Here is a 17498-nt window from a genome sequence, read left to right as displayed (position 1 = left end):
GAGAAAACCACAGTGTTAGTAAGTGAAATACAAAAGACCAAGCAAAATTTATGAAATCAGCATGAACAAAAGAAGAAAAAGAAACTGGGACTTAAAATCAATTATTTTAATTAAGGAATAGATTAACTTTAAAATTATTTCCTGTCCTGTATTAGAAATCAATTGAGGGGCTACAACACTTTTAGAAAAAACTCAAATTATAATGGAACTTGTCCAGAACTTTATTTATAATTAAACGGATCAGACAAACCTTTTGATTTTCCTTAATTTCTTTCCTCATTTCTTTATTTAGAGTGTTTTTGGTGAGTGATCTGTAAAGAGAAAACAAATAAACTGAAAAAAAAAAAAAACCTACATACAAACAATATCAGCATTTTTCTTTGGCTTATGTCTTTTAAATGTAGTAGCTTCCTCTCCAACCCCTACAAAAAGAAATTAAATAAAACAAACTAGATATTCACAGAACCTGCACTTATTGGTCTCTTGCTTTCAAGGAGGTTGGAACACCTATTTATGCTGCAGTTTTGAAAAGAAATCCACTAGAAATTAGTGGTAAATTGATTGACTTTGAAAGTGAGGCCTGTAGCTGAAGTTTGATTATATACAGTCCTTTCAGTCCACATACTACTTGTGCTTTTTATAATGGGGCTTCATTACTAAAATTAGTTAAAATGCATGTTAAACAGTCTGCACAAACAGCATTTTCTAAAAGGTATTAAGTGTTTAGTAAATTCTCTGTTAAAGTGCTTGTACTGCAGAAGACAATGTACACATACCAGCAGTAGCCATGCATCTGCTTTCTTGCTTTTGGTCATATATATATGTGTTACTGGCTACAGTAATATGAAACCTACCCCCCCCCCCCGGTATAGTTAGTGTTTGCAACAGTCTGAAATAACACCGTCCCCATCCCCTTCTACAATATGTTTGAAGGGCTGTTCATTGTTTGAAATAAACATCCTCCCCTCCTTGGCACATGATCTCCCCACCCCAGAGGTGGCAAGAGGCTCCAAGAGCTAATGCCCCCAATATTTTCCAAAAGCTGAGGAAGTTTTCATAAGAGTATCTTACTAATAGGCAATACTAGGAATCTTAAGAGGTACAGAAGATGTAGAATTGTATCTGAGTGACAGGTGGGCCCATCCCCCAAAGTGTGGGTCAGTAGTTAAAGGTTACAAAGGAGGCCTTACATGAGTCTGAAGGGGACATGTCATTGAGGGAGTTTAGGATAAACATTATAAACTTTGCACTATTCTAGAACTCCAGAGAGGGAAAGAGACAGCAGTTTTCCCTTTGAGTACATTTCTCCCAACTAAATGGAGGTGATCCAGGAGGATTGCTTTCCCCAGGACTTGGAGGCTGTGAACTTGTCCAGAAGGCAGTTATCACCAACACGGTATTTGAGAAACCTTACTGAATTGGGAGAAGAGAATTCCTTAGCTCTGAGGGGTGACTGGGGAAGAACCACTTTTCAGAAGTCCTGGGAAGTCCAAGTTTTCCCTGCTGTATTTCTTCAAGGTTCAAGAGGAATTGATTTTTTTGAACTTGGGAAGTGCCTAAGTACCGAGTTTGATTTATTTGTGATATTTGCTTGTTCAAGAAGAACAGATTCTTATATTTTTCTACATTTTATACTTTCTGGACTTTATTTTTCTCTGCAATAAAGTATTTTTTGTTTGGAACAACTCTCTGGAGTGGACTGGTTTGTTTTTGGTAAATTCCTGGAAAGGGTGGAAAACATGAAATGAAACGTGGGGAAAAACTGGAAAAATGGTCAAGAGTCTGGAAAATTAGCTTTAATTTTAAATAGTGTAACATCATACACTTGAAATACAGGAAGGGAGGGGCTAGATTAAGGAGCAGTGCAGCTCTTCCCTGCTCTGACCATAAGAACATAGGAACATAAGATATGCCATATTGGGTCAGACCAAGGGTCCATCAAGCCCAGCACCCTGTCCAAGTCCAAGTCACAAGTACCTGGCAAGTAGCCAAACATTAGATAGATCATAAGCTACTATTGCTTATTAATTACCGTCATAGCCGTTTATGGATTTATCCTCTAGGAACTTATCCAAACCTCTTTTAAACCCAGTTACACTAACTGCTGTAACTACATCCTCTGGCAATGAATTCCAGAGCTTAACTATATGCACTGAATGAAAAAGATTTTCTTCGATTTGTTTTAAATGAGCTACTTGCTAACTTCATGGAGTACCCCCGGTCCTTCTATTATCTGAGAGAGTAAATAACAGATTTATATTAACTTGTTCAAGTCCTTTTATGATTTTGTAGACCTCTATCATATCCCCCCCTCAGTTGTCTCTTCTCCAAACTGAACAGCCCTAACTTCTTTAGCCTTTCCTCATAGGGCAGCCGTTCCATGCCCCTTAGCATTTTGGTTGCCCTTCTCAGCACTTTCTCCAGCACAGCTATATCCTTTTTGAGATGCGGTGACCAGAACTGCACACAGTATTCAAGGTGCAGTCTCACCATGGAATGATACAGAGGCATTATGACATCCTCCGTTTTATTTTACATTCCCTTCTTAATAATACCTAACATTCTGTTTGCTTTTTTATTTGCCTTAGCTCACTGGGCTGACGATTTCAATGTATTATCCACTATGACGTCTAGATCTCTTTTCTGGGTGGTAACTCCTAAGATATAACCTAACATTGTGTAACTACAGCAAGGGTTATTTTCACCTATATGCATCACTTTGCACTTGTCCACGTTAAATTTCATCAGCCTTTTGGAAGCCCAATCTTCCAGTCTCACAAGGTCCTCCTGCAATTCATCACAATCCGCTTGAAATTTAACTACTCTGCATTATTTTGTGTCAACTGCAAATTTGATCACCTCACTCGTTGTACCCCTTTCCAGATCATTTATAAATATATTAAAAAGCACTGGCCAAGTATAGATCCCTGAGGCATTCCACCGTTTACCTTTTTCTACTGTGAAAACTGACCATTAAATCCTTCTCTCTGTTTTCTGTCTTTTAACCAACTTGCAACCCACAAAAGATATCACCTCCTATCCCATGACTTTTTAGTTTTCTTACAAGCCTCTCATGCGGGACTTTGCCAAACGCCTTCTGAAAATCCAAATGCACCACATCTTCTGGTTCACCTTTGTCCACATGTTTATTCACCCCTTAAAAAAAATGTAGGAGATTTGTGAAGCAAGACTTCCCTTGGGTAAATCCATGCTGGCTGTGTCCCATCAAACCATGTCTATCTAAATGTTTTGTGATTTTATTCTTTAACAGTTTCCACAATTTTTCCTGGCACTGAAGTCGGGCTCACCGGTCTATAGTTTCCCGGATCACCCCTGGATTCCTTTTTAAATATAGGGGTTTATATTGGCCATCTTCTAATCTTCAGGTACATTGGATGATTTTAATGATAGTTACAAATTTTTACTAATAGGTCTGAAATTTCATTTTTTAGTTCTTTCAGAACCCTGGGGTGTATACCATCCACTCCAAGTGATTTACTACTCTTCAATTTGTCAATCAGGCCTACCATATCCTCCAGGTTCACCATGATTTGGTTCAGTTGATCTGAATCATCACCCATGAAAACTTTCTCCAGAACGGGTATCTCTCCAATCTCATCTTCAGTAAACACGGAAGCAAAGAAATCATTTAATCTTTCCGCAATGGCCTTATGTTCTCTAAGTGCCCCTTTAACCCCTTGATCATCCAACGATCTAACCAACTCCCTTGCAGGCTTTCTGCTTCGGACATATTTTAAAAAGTTTTTATTGTGAGGTTTTGCCTCTATGGCCAACTTCTTTTCACATTTTCTCTCAGCCTGTCTTATCAATGTCTTACATATAGCTTGCCAATACTTATTTTCTTCTGATGGTTCCTTCTTCCAATTTTTGAATGAAAATCTTTTGGATAAAATAGCCTCTTTCATCTCACCTTTTAACCATGCCAGTAATCATTTTGCCTTACTTCCGCCTTTCTTAAACCATGGAATAAATCTGGTCTGTGCTTCTAGGATTTTTTTTTTAAACTATATCCACACCTGTTGCACACTTTTTACCTTTGTAGCTGCACCTTTCAGGTTTTTTTCAATCTATTTTTCTCATTTTGTCAAAGTTTCCCTTTCGAAAGTTTAGCACTAGAACCATGGATTTACATACTGGCCCCCTTCCAGTCATTAATTCATAATTGACCATATTATGATCACTACTGTCAAGCAGCTCCACCATTACTTCTCTTACCAAATCCTGCACTACAATCAGAATTAAATCTAAAATTTCTCCCTCTCTTGTTGGCTCCTGAACCAATTGCTCCATAAAAAGGAAAATTAGTTCTTACCTGTTAATTTTCATTCCTGTAGTACCATGGATCACTCCAGACCATGGGTTGAGCCTCCTTTCCAGCAGGTGGAGACAGACCAAAACTGAAAGGGTATCCTATATGAGGACAGAGCCTACCCATTATAACCATTGTCAAAGCAGAGAAGATAAACACCATGGAACAAGCAAGTAACAGAAGAACTCGAGCAAATAACAGGAGAACTCTGAAAATATTGAACAAGAAAAAAATAGTGGATGAATGAATGAACTCCATGCATGGACACCCTTGCATGAATGCCCGCAATCATCACATGGATGCTTCCGGTGCCTCCAATGAAGGGACACATAGCATAAGGATCTTCTAGCGGACAGGAAGATAGAAAGGGAAGGGCATCTGGACTGATCTGTGGTACTACAGGAACGAAAATTAACAGGTAAGAACTAATTTTCCTTTCCCTGTACATACCCGGATCAGTCCAGACCATGGGATGTACCAAAGCTTCCCTAAATCCTTTATTGAAGTGGAGACACAAGGGTAGCCCGACTCTGGCCGAGTTTCGCCGTCTCAAAACGGCTGCCTCAGGGGCTTACATAAATCGTCTTGAGTTCCTAGGTTGTGTACAAGCATCTCACAAGTGGAGATCCGGTTTTGCAAATTCTCTAAGAAGGAACATTGTTGTAGATCATATAGTCATTTATATGATCATCTCACATTCTTTGCTTGCACACAACCTAGGAACTCAAGACGATTTATGTAAGCCCCTGAGGCAGCAGTTTTGAGACGGCGAAACTCGGCCAGAGTCGAGCTACCCTTGTGTCTCCACTTCAATAAAGGATTTACTTAAGACTACAGGCATCTATTCTTTTTGTTCATCCTGACGGCTATCATAGATCGCCTTCCTTTGTGTTTTTTGGGTCCAAAGCTTCCCTAGACAGGGTGGGATCTTGACAGGCCCGCTCGAAGTACCTGCCGCCCAAAAGAACCAAAAACTGGCGCCTGAACATCAAGGCAGTAATGTCGAGCAAAAGTATGCAAAGACTTCCAAGTAGCTGCCCTGCATATCTCCTGCGGGGAGACCGACTGGCTCACCACCCAGGAAGCAGCCTGAGAACGCAAGGAATGAGCCTTAAGGCCATCCGGGACCGGACGTCCCTGACAGATGTAAGCCGACGAGATCGCTTCCTTCAACCAGAGAGATATCATAGTTTTAGAAGCCTGTTTGCCCCGGTTGGGGCCACTTCATAAGACAAAAAGGTGATCCGACACTCGGAAGTCGTTAGTTACCTCAAGATAAAGCATGAGAATGCGTTTCACATCCAGACGGCGTAGGTCATCCCCGCCAGGGCTTGCAATGTCCACAGAAGAGAACGCGGGGAGCTCGATCGACTGATTAACATGAAAAGAAGACACAACCTTCGATAAGAATGACGGGACCGTCTTAAGAGAGACCCCGGAATCCGAGAAACGTAAGAAGGGCTCGCGGCAAGACAACGCTTGGATCTCAGACACCCGTCTGGCGGAGCAAATAGAAACCAGAAATACCATCTTGAGCGGCAAATCCTTGAGGGTAGAACGGTGAAGGGGCTCAAAAGGAGCCTGACAGAGCGCCCGAAGGACCAAGTTCAAACTCCACGAGGGACAAGTAGGATGCAACGGTGGCTTCAAATGTTTGACCCCTTTGAGAAAATGGACAATATCCGGATGAAATGCAACCGCGTAGCCATCGAGGCTTCCCAAAAGAGAACCGAGGGCAGACACCTGAACACGGAGTGAGCCAAAGGAGAGACCCTTAGCGAGACCCCGCTGGAGGAACGAGAAGACTAGCGAGATGGGCCGAACGTGTCGTAACGCCCGCTTCCACGCAGGCCAGCTCGAAAATCTTCCAGACCCGGACATAGGCAAGGGAAGTAGAAGTTTTGCGAGCCCACAAAATAGTGGAGATGACGTCCCCAGCATATCCCCTCCGCCTTAGCCTGCGCCGTTCAAAAGCCAAGCTGCAAGACAGAAGTGATCCGCCTGGTCGAAAAATACGGGACCTTGATGGCGAAGGTGTTGAAGATGGCCTAGGCAAAGAGGACCGTCCGACGCCAGGTTGACTAGGTCTGCGAGGCCACTCAGGAGCTACTAGAATGACCGGGCCTCTGTGAAGCTCTATCCACCTGAGCACTTTCCCTATGAGGGGCTATGGAGGAAACACGTACAGAAGAATGTCGCGCGGCCACGGAAAAGCTAGGGCATCCACTCCTTCCAAGCGGTGTTCCCGCCAGCAGCTGAAGAACCGGGGAGCCTTGGTGTTGTTCAGAGTTGCCATCAAGTCCAGGTGCGAGGGACCCCCCTGGTCGATAATTAGGGCCATGGCGTCGGACAGCTCCCACTCACCTGGGTCCAGGCGCTGACGACTCAAGAAGTCGGCTTGCACGTTCTCGTTGCCCGCTATGTGGGAGGCCGCGAGGCAGTCCAGGTGCTGCTCCACCCATGCGAGAAGGCCACTTGCTTCGAGGGCCACCAGTCGACTCCTGGTGCCCCCTTGGCGATTGATGTACGCCACAGTGGTAGAATTGTCCAAGAGCACTCGAACTGCCCGTCGCCGAAGTAGTGGGAGAAATTCCTTGAGTGCCAGACGAACCTCCCAGGTCTCCAGGCGGTTGATGTGCCAGTGAGACTGGGCTGGGGACCAGTGCCCCTGCATGGTCTGAGACTGGCAAACCGCTCCCCAACCAGACAGGCTGGCATCCGTCGTGACTACCATCCACTGCGGGGTCCGAAGGGACATTCCACAGAGGAGGTACTTGAGAGAAAGTCACCATTGTAATTCGCTGATGGTAGAGTCTGAAAGCAGGAGCTGCATCTGAAACTGTTCCGATACCGGCTGCCAACAGGCCAGCAAAGCTCTCTGTAATGGTCGCATATGTGCAAACGCCCAGGGGACTAGGTTGATCGTGGAAGCCATGGTCCCCAGGTCCTGCAGATAATCCCACGCCACGGGGAGAGGCATGGAGAGAAAGGCCTGGAGCTGATCCATCAACTTGAAAGCTCTCGAGTCCGGTAGAAAAACCTTGCCAAGGCAGGTATCGAAACGAGCCCCCAGGAACTCCAAGACCTGGGTCGGATGGAGATTGCTCTTGGAAAAATTGACTATCCAACCTAGGGACGAGAGGAGAGCGAGTACGCAGTCCACCACCTGGCGGCATAGGGTCTCCGACTTGGCCTGGATTAACCAATCGTCCAAGTACGGGTGGACCAGGACACCGTCCTTCTGAAGAGCTGCCTCTACCACCACCATCTCCTTGGCAAACGTGCGTGGTGCCGTGGCGAGACCTGAACTGGAAGTGCTGACCCAAGATGTGGAACCGGAGAAACCTCTGATGTTTGGGACGGATCGGTATATGCAGGTAGGCCTCCGTCAGATCGAGTGAGGCCAAGAATTCTCCGGGATGTACCGCTGCTATCACCGCCCAAAGGGTTTCCATCCGGAAATGGGGCACCTTGAGGGCCCGGTTGACCCTCTTGAGATCCAGGATGGGACAGAAGGAGTTTGTCCTTCTTCAGGACCACGAAGTAGATTGAGTATTGGCCGGCGCCGCGCTTCGCCACAGGGCAGATGGCCCCCAGCCTCTGGAGTCTGATAAGAATCTGGGTCACCGCAGCCCACCTCTGGTGGCTGCACGGAGAACCCATGTACAAGTCCGGGATGTCGCGAGCAAACTCTAAAGCGCAGCCTTTGCCTATTGTTTCAAGGGCCCACTGGTCCTACGTGATCTTGGCCATTCCTCCACGAACAGGGAGACATGACCGTCTAAGTTGGGAACAGAGGGATGGGCCGGCGGATTCTCATTGGGAGGCGGGCTTGGGCGCAGGATGGTGGGTAGCGGCATCTTGAAAGGGCCGACGGCCTCGAAAGGACTGGGGCCAAGACTGGGCCCAAGAAGAATTTCCCCTAGGGAAGGCGCCCCTTGCTCTTGGGTTATAGCAGCGTTGGCTCCGGAAGCGGGTACGAGTAGAGAAGAAGGATCAAGCCTGTTTCGGGCGGTCCTCAAGCAACCTATGGACCTAATTCTCCCCCAAGGATTTAATAAGCTGGTCCAGATCTTCACCAAAGAGCAACTTACCCTTAAAGGGGAGAGTTCCCAGCTGTGCCTTAGAAGACGAATCAGCCGCCCAGTGTCTGAGCCAGAGGGGCCGTCTGGCTACAGGGTAGGCTCTATTTTCATATAGGATACTCTTTCAGTTTTGGTCTGTCTCCACCTGCTGGAAAGGAAGCTCAACCCATGGTCTGGACTGATCCGGGTAAGTACAGGGAACTGTATTTTATTCCATCCTAGAACTTTCTCTCTCTAGCATGCACTGATGTATTGCTTACCCAGTCAATATTGGGGTAACTGAAATCTCCCATGATTACTGCACTACCCTAATTTCTCTTAGCATTTCACTGTCCGCCTCACCATTTTGGCCAGGTGGATAGTAGTATACTATCACTATTCTCTTCCCCAACACACAAGAGATTTCTACTCATAAAGATTCAACTGTACATTTAGTCTCATGCAGGATCTTTATCCTGTGGGACTCTGCCATCCCGGACATAAAGCACCACCTCGCCACCAAGATGCTCCTCTCTGCATTGAGATATAATTTGTACCCCGGTATAGCACTATCCCATTGGTTATCCTCTTTCCACCATGTCTCTGAGATGCAAATTAAGTCTATGCCATCATTCACTGCTATACACTCTAATTCTCCCATCTTACTACTTAGACTTCTGGCATTAGCATACAAACATTTGAAAGTGAGTTTTTTGTTTGTATTTACATTCTGCTTTTCAGTTGACAGGGATAAATTGGAATCTTTTAGCTCAGGTGAATTTTTAATTATAGGCACTTGGACTACTTTTCTTATTATTGGAACTTCTCTGTTGCGATGCCCTAACTCTAATGCTTCATTAGTATTCTTTGAAGATACCTCCCTCCAAACCATGAGCTGCTGAGCAACTGTCGGGTTTCCCCTTTGTTCTAGTTTAAAAGCTGCTCTCTCTCCTTTTTAAAGGTTAGTGCCAGTATCCTAGTTCCCCCCTTGTTAAGATTAAGCCATCCCTTTAGAAAAGACTCCCCCTTTCTCCAAAAGGTTCCCCAGTTCTCTACAAAACTGAATTGCTCTTCCCTGCACCATTGTCTCATTGACACATTGAGACTCCGGAGCTCTGCCTGCCTCTGGGGTCCTGCATATGGAACAAGGAAAATTTCAGAGAATGCTACCCTGGAGATTCTGGATTTCAGCTTTCTACCTAAGAGCCTAAATTTGGCTTCCAGAACCCCCCTCTCACATTTTCCTATGTTGTTGGTGATGCATGAGGTTCGTCACCTTCATACCAGGTGGGCATGTTACCAGGCGGTCTTCACGCCCACCAGCCACCCAGCTGTCTACATTCCTAATAATCGAAATACCAACTATGACAGCTGACCTAACCATTCCCTCCTTGATAGAAGCCCTGGGAGACACATCCTCAGTGCAGGAGGATGATGTACTACCTGGAGAGCCTTACCAATTACTGCTCCTGTTCATTGCATACTGCTGTCTGGGAGGGGAGGGTTTGGAGCAGGAAGGGGAGGGGTTGGAGCAGGAAGAAGAGGGTTCTCAGGCATATTTTATTAACTGTCACCCCTATTTAATTTAAAAGTTTTCTAGACCACCTTTCCAGGCCACTCAAAGCAGTATAGTATCAAAATAAGTGAAATGTAAAGAGGGCGTGGGAAATGTAGGCAGCGGATTGGGCCATCTAAGAAAGAGGCAACGGCACTTCCATCTACACCAGTGTGGACTTAGATGGAGGAAATGAACAGAGATCTGGCCTAAAACATCCAAAACGTGGGAATGATGGAAAAAGAGGTGTTGGTTAGTGACTTTAACCTGCCAGATGTAAGGCCATACAACATGACAACGCCTGCCATGGCTCTGAAATTGGCACTAAAGTGACATCACTTTAGCACTGGCCTCAGGGCCACAAGAGACATTTTTAAAGTACTGCACATTGAGGCAGGAGTGAGTGGCCATTGCTCCTGCCCCTTTCATCTTGGAGTACCCCTACAGAAGTAGTACATTTTTCCAGGGGAGGAGTCAGAGAGGCCTGGGAAGGCCCCGGTTGGGCTCAGCTCAGCCCAGCCCAGCCAGGTAGGCCCAGATTTCATGGTTTTCTTTGTGGGGTTGGAGGGAGATCAGAGGGGTCTAGGGAGGCCTTGGCTGGGCTTGGCCTAGCCGGATAGCCCCAAGCTCTGCCGAATTCTTGACACAGAGAAGTCATTTCTTTTTTAAATGAAATATACCTAAAAAATTTGTAATATTTTCATGCAAGGCCATTTTTGTTTCATATGAACCATTTGTTTAAATTTGCACAATCTAACAAACCAGGATGCTAAATCCCTGTTTTAATTGATGTGTGTGAGTCCAGGGATTTGCTATGATTATCAGCAGTATAAAAGACATCCTTAGGAACACAATTGGTCTATTTTCCACTTTGTTGTTAGCTTAATAAATTAATGGTAGATTAACATTATCAGGACAAAAATAATATTTTTAAAAAGCCAACTATATGTAAACTCAGAAATGTGGCAAATGGTTAGAGAATTATTGATATATTGGATGATAAGTAATGTGATGGTCTTAGCGTCTGAATGATCAAGGATTTTTCTCCCAAGACACAGAAGGAGAAAAATACTTGATAAAATCAGGCCTTCCTAATTTGTTATAGAATTCTGTAGTTTTAGAACATTTAATAGATTTTTCCATTGTGAGTCAATTTCCCAACTTTTCTTCTTTTCTCTCTTATGTTCTAAATTAAAAAGCAAAAAAGATCTTTCCATCATGAAAAATTCAGACCAAAAAGTAGCATTTGGCAATTTAAAAAAAGGACTATGTAAAACACAAACAGAAATAAACTAAAATCTATTCAGTCATATATATTTCAACAAAGTAATTCAATTAACACTTTCCATAAGCAAATTATTTTTACTGTTACCTGGCTTTGAATGGGAAATTCTGACTAATGTCACGCATTATCTTTAATGCATCATAAAGAGGAGAGGAAACAATTTTGGATGCTGCTTGAAAGCTAAGATCTGAAAGAAAAAAAATCATTGTAGATTATCATCCAATGTTGAAGAATATCCTAATCTGTTCAAAAGTACAATATGCTAGGTACACTTTAATAACAATAATATGTAAAAACAAACAAACAAAAAAAAACCCTACACAGTTGATTCACCTAGTTCAAAGTTTTATTCTACTGACACCAGAATCCATAATTTCTTTTTCAAGTTCCTAAACCTCCTTTCTTCCACCATGTCTTAATAAAAATATTATGCAATATAAAACATACCTATAAGAATGCACCTATGCTACTATACACTTCAGAATCTGCAAAGAAAATGTCACTTGCTACTAACTGCCTCTACATGACACTAAGATGTAACAATGTCAAATAACACGCACATCAGCTAAAACAGGAGCAAGATGAAAAGCCAGGGGAAAAAAAAGAGGAAAAAGCAGTTAAAAGTGTTGATTGCTGTTCTTGTCTTAATCTGTCAAACTAAAAATATATATATATAAATAACAGAAATACTGAAAATCAGAGTGTGTTCGCTGAAGTCTATGTGCGAAGCAAAACATTTTCTCATTTTGAGTCTATGGGTCTCCATCATCCCTGCAAACATTAACACAGTTCTTACTTTAGCTTTCCAGCTACAATTAAAGTTGACACATTGTTCAATACTCACTTCTTTGTAACCACAAAAAAAAGAAAGCTAGGCATATGGTGAAATTCTCTTTCTGTGGCAGCACAGGACTAATACCTATTTTAGGCTGTATAACAAGAACAAGAGAACGACTGCAGTATGCCAACTGAACCTACCAAACGTCAGAATAAAGGAAAGGTGAATGCTTTTATCATCTTCACTGTATTATTTTCTTAATCCCTTCACTGCAAGAACAGTTTTAAGCACTGTGGTCAAAGGAATTTGTGAGGATTTCCTTCCAGTACAGTTTTGACAACTGTACTGGAAGGAAATTCCTCACAAATTCTTCTTTTGAGTGCATCTGCGCAAACATTAGATATTTTCTCCAGCGTCATATCTACTTGAGCTTAAGTGTAAAAGCTCAAGAAAATATTATATCCCCTTAGAATTTCAACAGTGACAACTCCCATTCCAATACTGTAGGTGCAACATCCCAGAAAGCTTTATTGTGTGTCATTTGTAGCTTAAATTCAACAAGTTGTCTGAATTTGGTCAATAAGCAGAACAGTCTCCATGTTCTCACCAGTGCACTTCTTTTTAAATGACAGGGTAACCTAATGGGGAATATATTTCAAGGCTATAGGGTTCGCCAATGATTTTTCCATATCCAAAGGCATAGTGTCTATAATCCATTAACATGTATTTGCCACTAAACAACATAATTTCAAATTAGTCAAGCCTTAAACACCATGATACATGGGCATCTCTCTGGACAACCAACTCAACCTAAGAAAATTTGTCAAATCCACCCTAAAAGACGGCTCCTACAAACTTCACATCTTAAAAAAAAAACTGAAACCTCTATTATACCTCAGTGACTTTCGCACAGTTCTGCAATTCACCATACTATCAAAACTTGACTATTGCAATGCCATCCTCTTAGGCCTTCCCAAAAATACATTACAGCCCCTCCAAATGCTTCAAAACGCGGCCGCTCATATCCTCACTAACACTCACAGAAATGAACACATTACCCCTGTACTCAAAGAACTTCACTGGCTCCCCATCACATCCCGGATCCTCTACAAGACTCTTACCCTTATCCATAAATCCCTAAACAATCACAGCATGCTCTGGTTCAATGATTCCCTATTGTACCGTATCTCTACAAAACCTACTAGAATGCAATACCTGGCTATCCTATACACCCCGTCCCCTAAACTTTCCAACCTCTCCTCCACCAAAAGCCGGGCCTTATCCATCGCAGGTACTACAATATGGAACACTATGCCCACCAACTTATGCCTTGAGATCTGCCCGAAGAAATTTAAGCACAATCTAAAGACCTGGCTTTTCAAGCAGGCCTACACCTGAAGGGCCCCACCCCCTCAAATTCACCTTGTTCTCCTTCTTTCCAACTCTTCTCGTCCTTCCTGCAATTGCAGAGCTCTCCACCTATGTCATTCCTTAGCAGCCCCTCTTTAGCAGCCTCCCCCCCCTGTTTCCCCGTACTCCACTCCTATGTATATTTATACAGTCCATGACTCTACAATAGATTTCTTCCCCCTAGAGTATAAACTATAGTCAAAGCCCTTTACTTATTCCATCTTTTATTTTTTAAACTTATTGTTATATCCACATAGTTGGTTATTTTCCATTTCATAGCTCCATGCTGCTCATAACGCTGTACATAGTTTCATAGTTCCTATGCTGCTCATAATGCTGTACATAGTTCCATGGAAAGCTTGTTTGCTATTTTTAATTTGTCCTCTGTAAAGCTTGTTTGCTATTTTTAGTTCTATGTAAACCAATGTGATGTTCCCATACTAATGTCGGTATATAAAAATCCACAAATAAATAAATAATAATAAATGATACCAGAAGTGTATTTTCTTTTTTTTTTTTCCTGCTCCCTTTCTTTTGGTGTGCCCTGGAGTCTCTCTGCTTGCCTGTAAGGGGTTAATCTGCATTTCTATGCGTTACTGGCAGTTTTAGATAGAAGGAATTTTATTACCTTTTTCTGAATACTCCAGGTTCCCCGAGCTGTGAAACAAACTAATTTCACACAGCTTTGAAAATTGTTTCAATACATTTAAAGTTTGATCATTGCTTAGTAAGAGGGATATTAATCTCCTTTTTGTCCTTGATTCTCTGGGACCCCAGGCATGGAATCTACAGATTCCCAATATGTGTTACAAAGCATTTCACAGGAATTTGCTTTGCTGACTAAGGAATTTCACGCACGACTTCCGGGATGATGTCACCGGGGTCGGAAGCATAACCAGCTCGCTCCAGGCCCCCTCCCCCCGAATCGGTCGCCATCCTCATCTCAAAATATTTTATGATTCTTTTTTTTTGCTGGGAACCTGACAAGGACATCTGGGGCTGTGATTTCGCTATGAATTGCAGCGAAAACGAGGCTTCTGGGATTGGTAAGGGGACCCGGAGCGGCGCGACTCTGCCCGCAGAGTTAGTGAGCCAGGCCTGAGCTCCCTTCATTTGAATCGGCCGCCATCCTTCCTCCTCCTGATTACATCTGCCTTTTGGATTCGCAGGGGTTATAGTAGATGCTTGGGGCTACAGATTTGCTGCATTTTGCGACGAAAATGAGCGCTCCGGGGCCAGTAATGCGCCAAAGATCAGCACAATCCTCTCAGCCCTCTCAGCACAGTGTGGCCAAGATGGCGGCCACAACCATGGGAGACCACACAGCCCCAGTAGCAGAGGTCTCTGAGGAGGCCCTGCTTAAAATATCTGCTAAGGTCGCTGAAGTGGTGGATGCCCAGCTCCTCAAAATCCAAACTTCTATAGAGGATGTTATAAATGCTGTGGAGAGGCAGGCTAAAAGATTGGACGAAGCGGAGCACAGGCTGTCTGACCAGGAAAACCAGCTGCATGCGGCGGAACGGCAAGTACAAGCGCTCTCTGCGCAGCATTCTTCGATACTAGACTGGCTGGAAGATCAAAAGAAAAGGAATCAGCGCAATAATCTTAAATAATAGGCCTTCCTCAATCTGTGCCAGACCAGGAACTGTATGATCTTATTGAATCCTAGCTGCCTAGTCACTTGAGCCTGACCTTGAACACTGATAGCAAATGTTGCTTACCTGTAACAGGTGTTCTCACAGGACAGCAGGATGCTAGTCCTCACATATGGGTGACATCATCAGGATGGAGCCCAATCACGGAAAACTTCTGTCAAAGTTTCCAGAACTTTGACTGGCCCCTACTGGGCATGCCCAGCATGGCACTAACCCTGCAGCCAGCAGGGGTCCCCCTTCAGTCTTGTTTTGAAAGCTACAGGCAGTGCCGAAAAATAAAATAAGAAAACGAACCCAACACCGCGGGGCGGCGGGCGGGTTTCGTGAGGACTAACATCCTGCTGTCCTGTGAGAACACCTGTTACAGGTAAGCAACATTTGCTTTCTCACAGGACAAGCAGGATGGTAGTCCTAACATATGGGTGAGTACCGAGCTGAGGATGTCCGAACATGCACCAAATGTACCCAACGGTGTGCAATAAGCACAACAACTGGGGTGGAATTTGGTAGAGGGCATCCTGAACTCCACCGGGCAGGGGGAAGGGTGTTGGTACGTCACATTGGAAATAGGTTACGCAGGACAGACTGGCCGAAGATGGAATCCTGTCTTCCGGCTTTGTCCAAGCAATAGTGGGCTGCGATAGTGTGCTCCAGGTGGCAGCCCTGCAAATGTCAGAAAGTGGCACCGATGGTAGGTGTGCCACTGAAGTCGCCATGGCCCTCACAGAGTGTACTTTAACACGGTCTTGGAAAGGAATGCCTGCTTGCTGATAGCAAAAAGATTTGCAGTCCGCAACCAGGAGGAGAGAGTCTGCTTACCCACAGGTTGCCCTAATTTGTTAGGATGGAAAGAGACGAATAACTGAGTGCTCTTCCTGTGGGCAACTGTACGGCCTAGGTAGAACGCTAGAGCCCGTTTACAGTCGAGGTTATGCAGAGCCTGTTCCCCTGGGTTGGAGTGGGGCCTGGGGAAGAAGATAGGTAGAATGATGGATTGATTAATGTGAAACTCCGAAACTACCTTAGGTAAAAATTTAGGGTGAGTGCGGAGTACCGCCCAGTCCTGCAGGAGTTTAGTGTAAGGCGGATAGGTAACTAGGGCCTGTAACTCACTAACCCTGCGAGCTGAAGTAATAGCTAAAAGGAAAATCACTTTCCATGTGAGATATTTTAGGTCACAGGAGTGAAGAGGCTCGAATGGAGGTTTCATGAGCCAACCGAGAACCAGATTAAGGTCCCAAGAAGGGGCCGGAGGACGCAAAGGTGGCCTCATATGGAGCAAGCCTTTAAGAAAGCATGTTACGAGGGGTTGTACCGATATAGGGACATCCCCGACACCTTTATGGAAGGCGGATACCGCACTGACATGCATTCTGATTGAAGAGGTCTTGAGACCTGATTCCGTATAAATGCCAGAGATAGTCCAAAAATCTTGGGATTGGACAGGAAAAGGGATCAAGGGACTGTGAAGAACACCATGATGTATACCTTTTCCATTTATAGGAATAAGTCTTTCTTGTGGAAGGCTTCCGTGAAGCAATCAGGACACTAGAAACCGAATCTGAAAGGTTAAGTGGCTGAAGGATTAACCTTTCAACATCCATGCCATCAGGGACAAGGCCTGAAGATTGAGATGGCGTAGACATCCGTCGTTCTTAGTGATCAGAAGCGGGTGCGTTCCCAAGGGAATGTGCCTGTGGATGGAGAGATCCTGAAGTATGGGAAACCACACTTGACGTGGCCAGTAAGGTGCTATCAGGATCATGGTTCCCTTGTCCTGACGTAACTTCACGAGAGTCTTCGAAAGAAGAGGAAGTGGAGGGAATGCATAGAGCAGACCGGTTGTCCACAAGAGGGAGAATGCATCTCTGGGCTGAGAGCGCTCGCTCCGAATGAGGGAGCAGTAATTGTCCACTTTGTGGTTCTGAGGGGACGCAAAGAGGTCCATTTGGGGATAACCCCATTGCTGGAAGAGGGAGGTCGCTACCGAGGAATAGAGCGACCACTCGTGCGGTTGGAAGACACGACTCAGTTTGTCTGCCAAGATATTGTGCACTCCCGGCAAGTAGGTGGCCCTGAGGTACATCGAGCGGGAGAGCGCTTCCGCCCAAATCTGCGCAGCTTCCTGACACAGAAGGAAGGAGCCTGTGCCTCCCTGTTTGTTGATGTACCACATGGCCACCTGATTGTCCGTCTGAATTAGGATGACATGGTTTGATATGCAATCCTGAAAAGCTCTGAGAGCATATCGCATTGCTCGAAGCTCCAGGAAATGTATCTGGTGTTTGGCTTCCTCTGGAGACCAAGATCCTTGTGTCTGTAGATGGCTCATATGAGCTCCCGAGCCGAGGTTGGAGGCATCGGTGGTGAGAATGAGTTGAGGATCTGGCACTTGAAAGGGCAATCCCTGGAGGAGATTGG

The 17498-nt window shown here is 44.5% G+C and overlaps 1 protein-coding gene across 3 annotated transcripts in view; it reads right to left on the bottom strand.

The window, feature by feature from the left end:
• UGGT2 (UDP-glucose glycoprotein glucosyltransferase 2) overlaps positions 1–17498 on the bottom strand; it is a 1031439-nt gene that overhangs the window by 761344 nt on the left and 252597 nt on the right. For all 3 annotated transcript variants that reach the window (XM_029604715.1, XM_029604718.1, XM_029604716.1), the window contains exons 9-10: positions 11322–11421; positions 251–311 (exon numbers count right to left, since the gene is read on the bottom strand). In XM_029604715.1, the coding sequence (XP_029460575.1) occupies positions 251–311; positions 11322–11421 (161 nt within the window). The remainder of the gene's footprint in view (positions 1–250; positions 312–11321; positions 11422–17498) is intronic.

Source organism: Rhinatrema bivittatum, chromosome 5 (genome assembly GCF_901001135.1).
Source record: "Rhinatrema bivittatum chromosome 5, aRhiBiv1.1, whole genome shotgun sequence".
Classification (NCBI taxonomy): Eukaryota; Metazoa; Chordata; class Amphibia; order Gymnophiona; family Rhinatrematidae; genus Rhinatrema; species Rhinatrema bivittatum.
The sequence above is the reverse complement of the archived record's forward strand: the minus strand, read 5'-3'. Positions and strand labels throughout refer to the sequence as shown.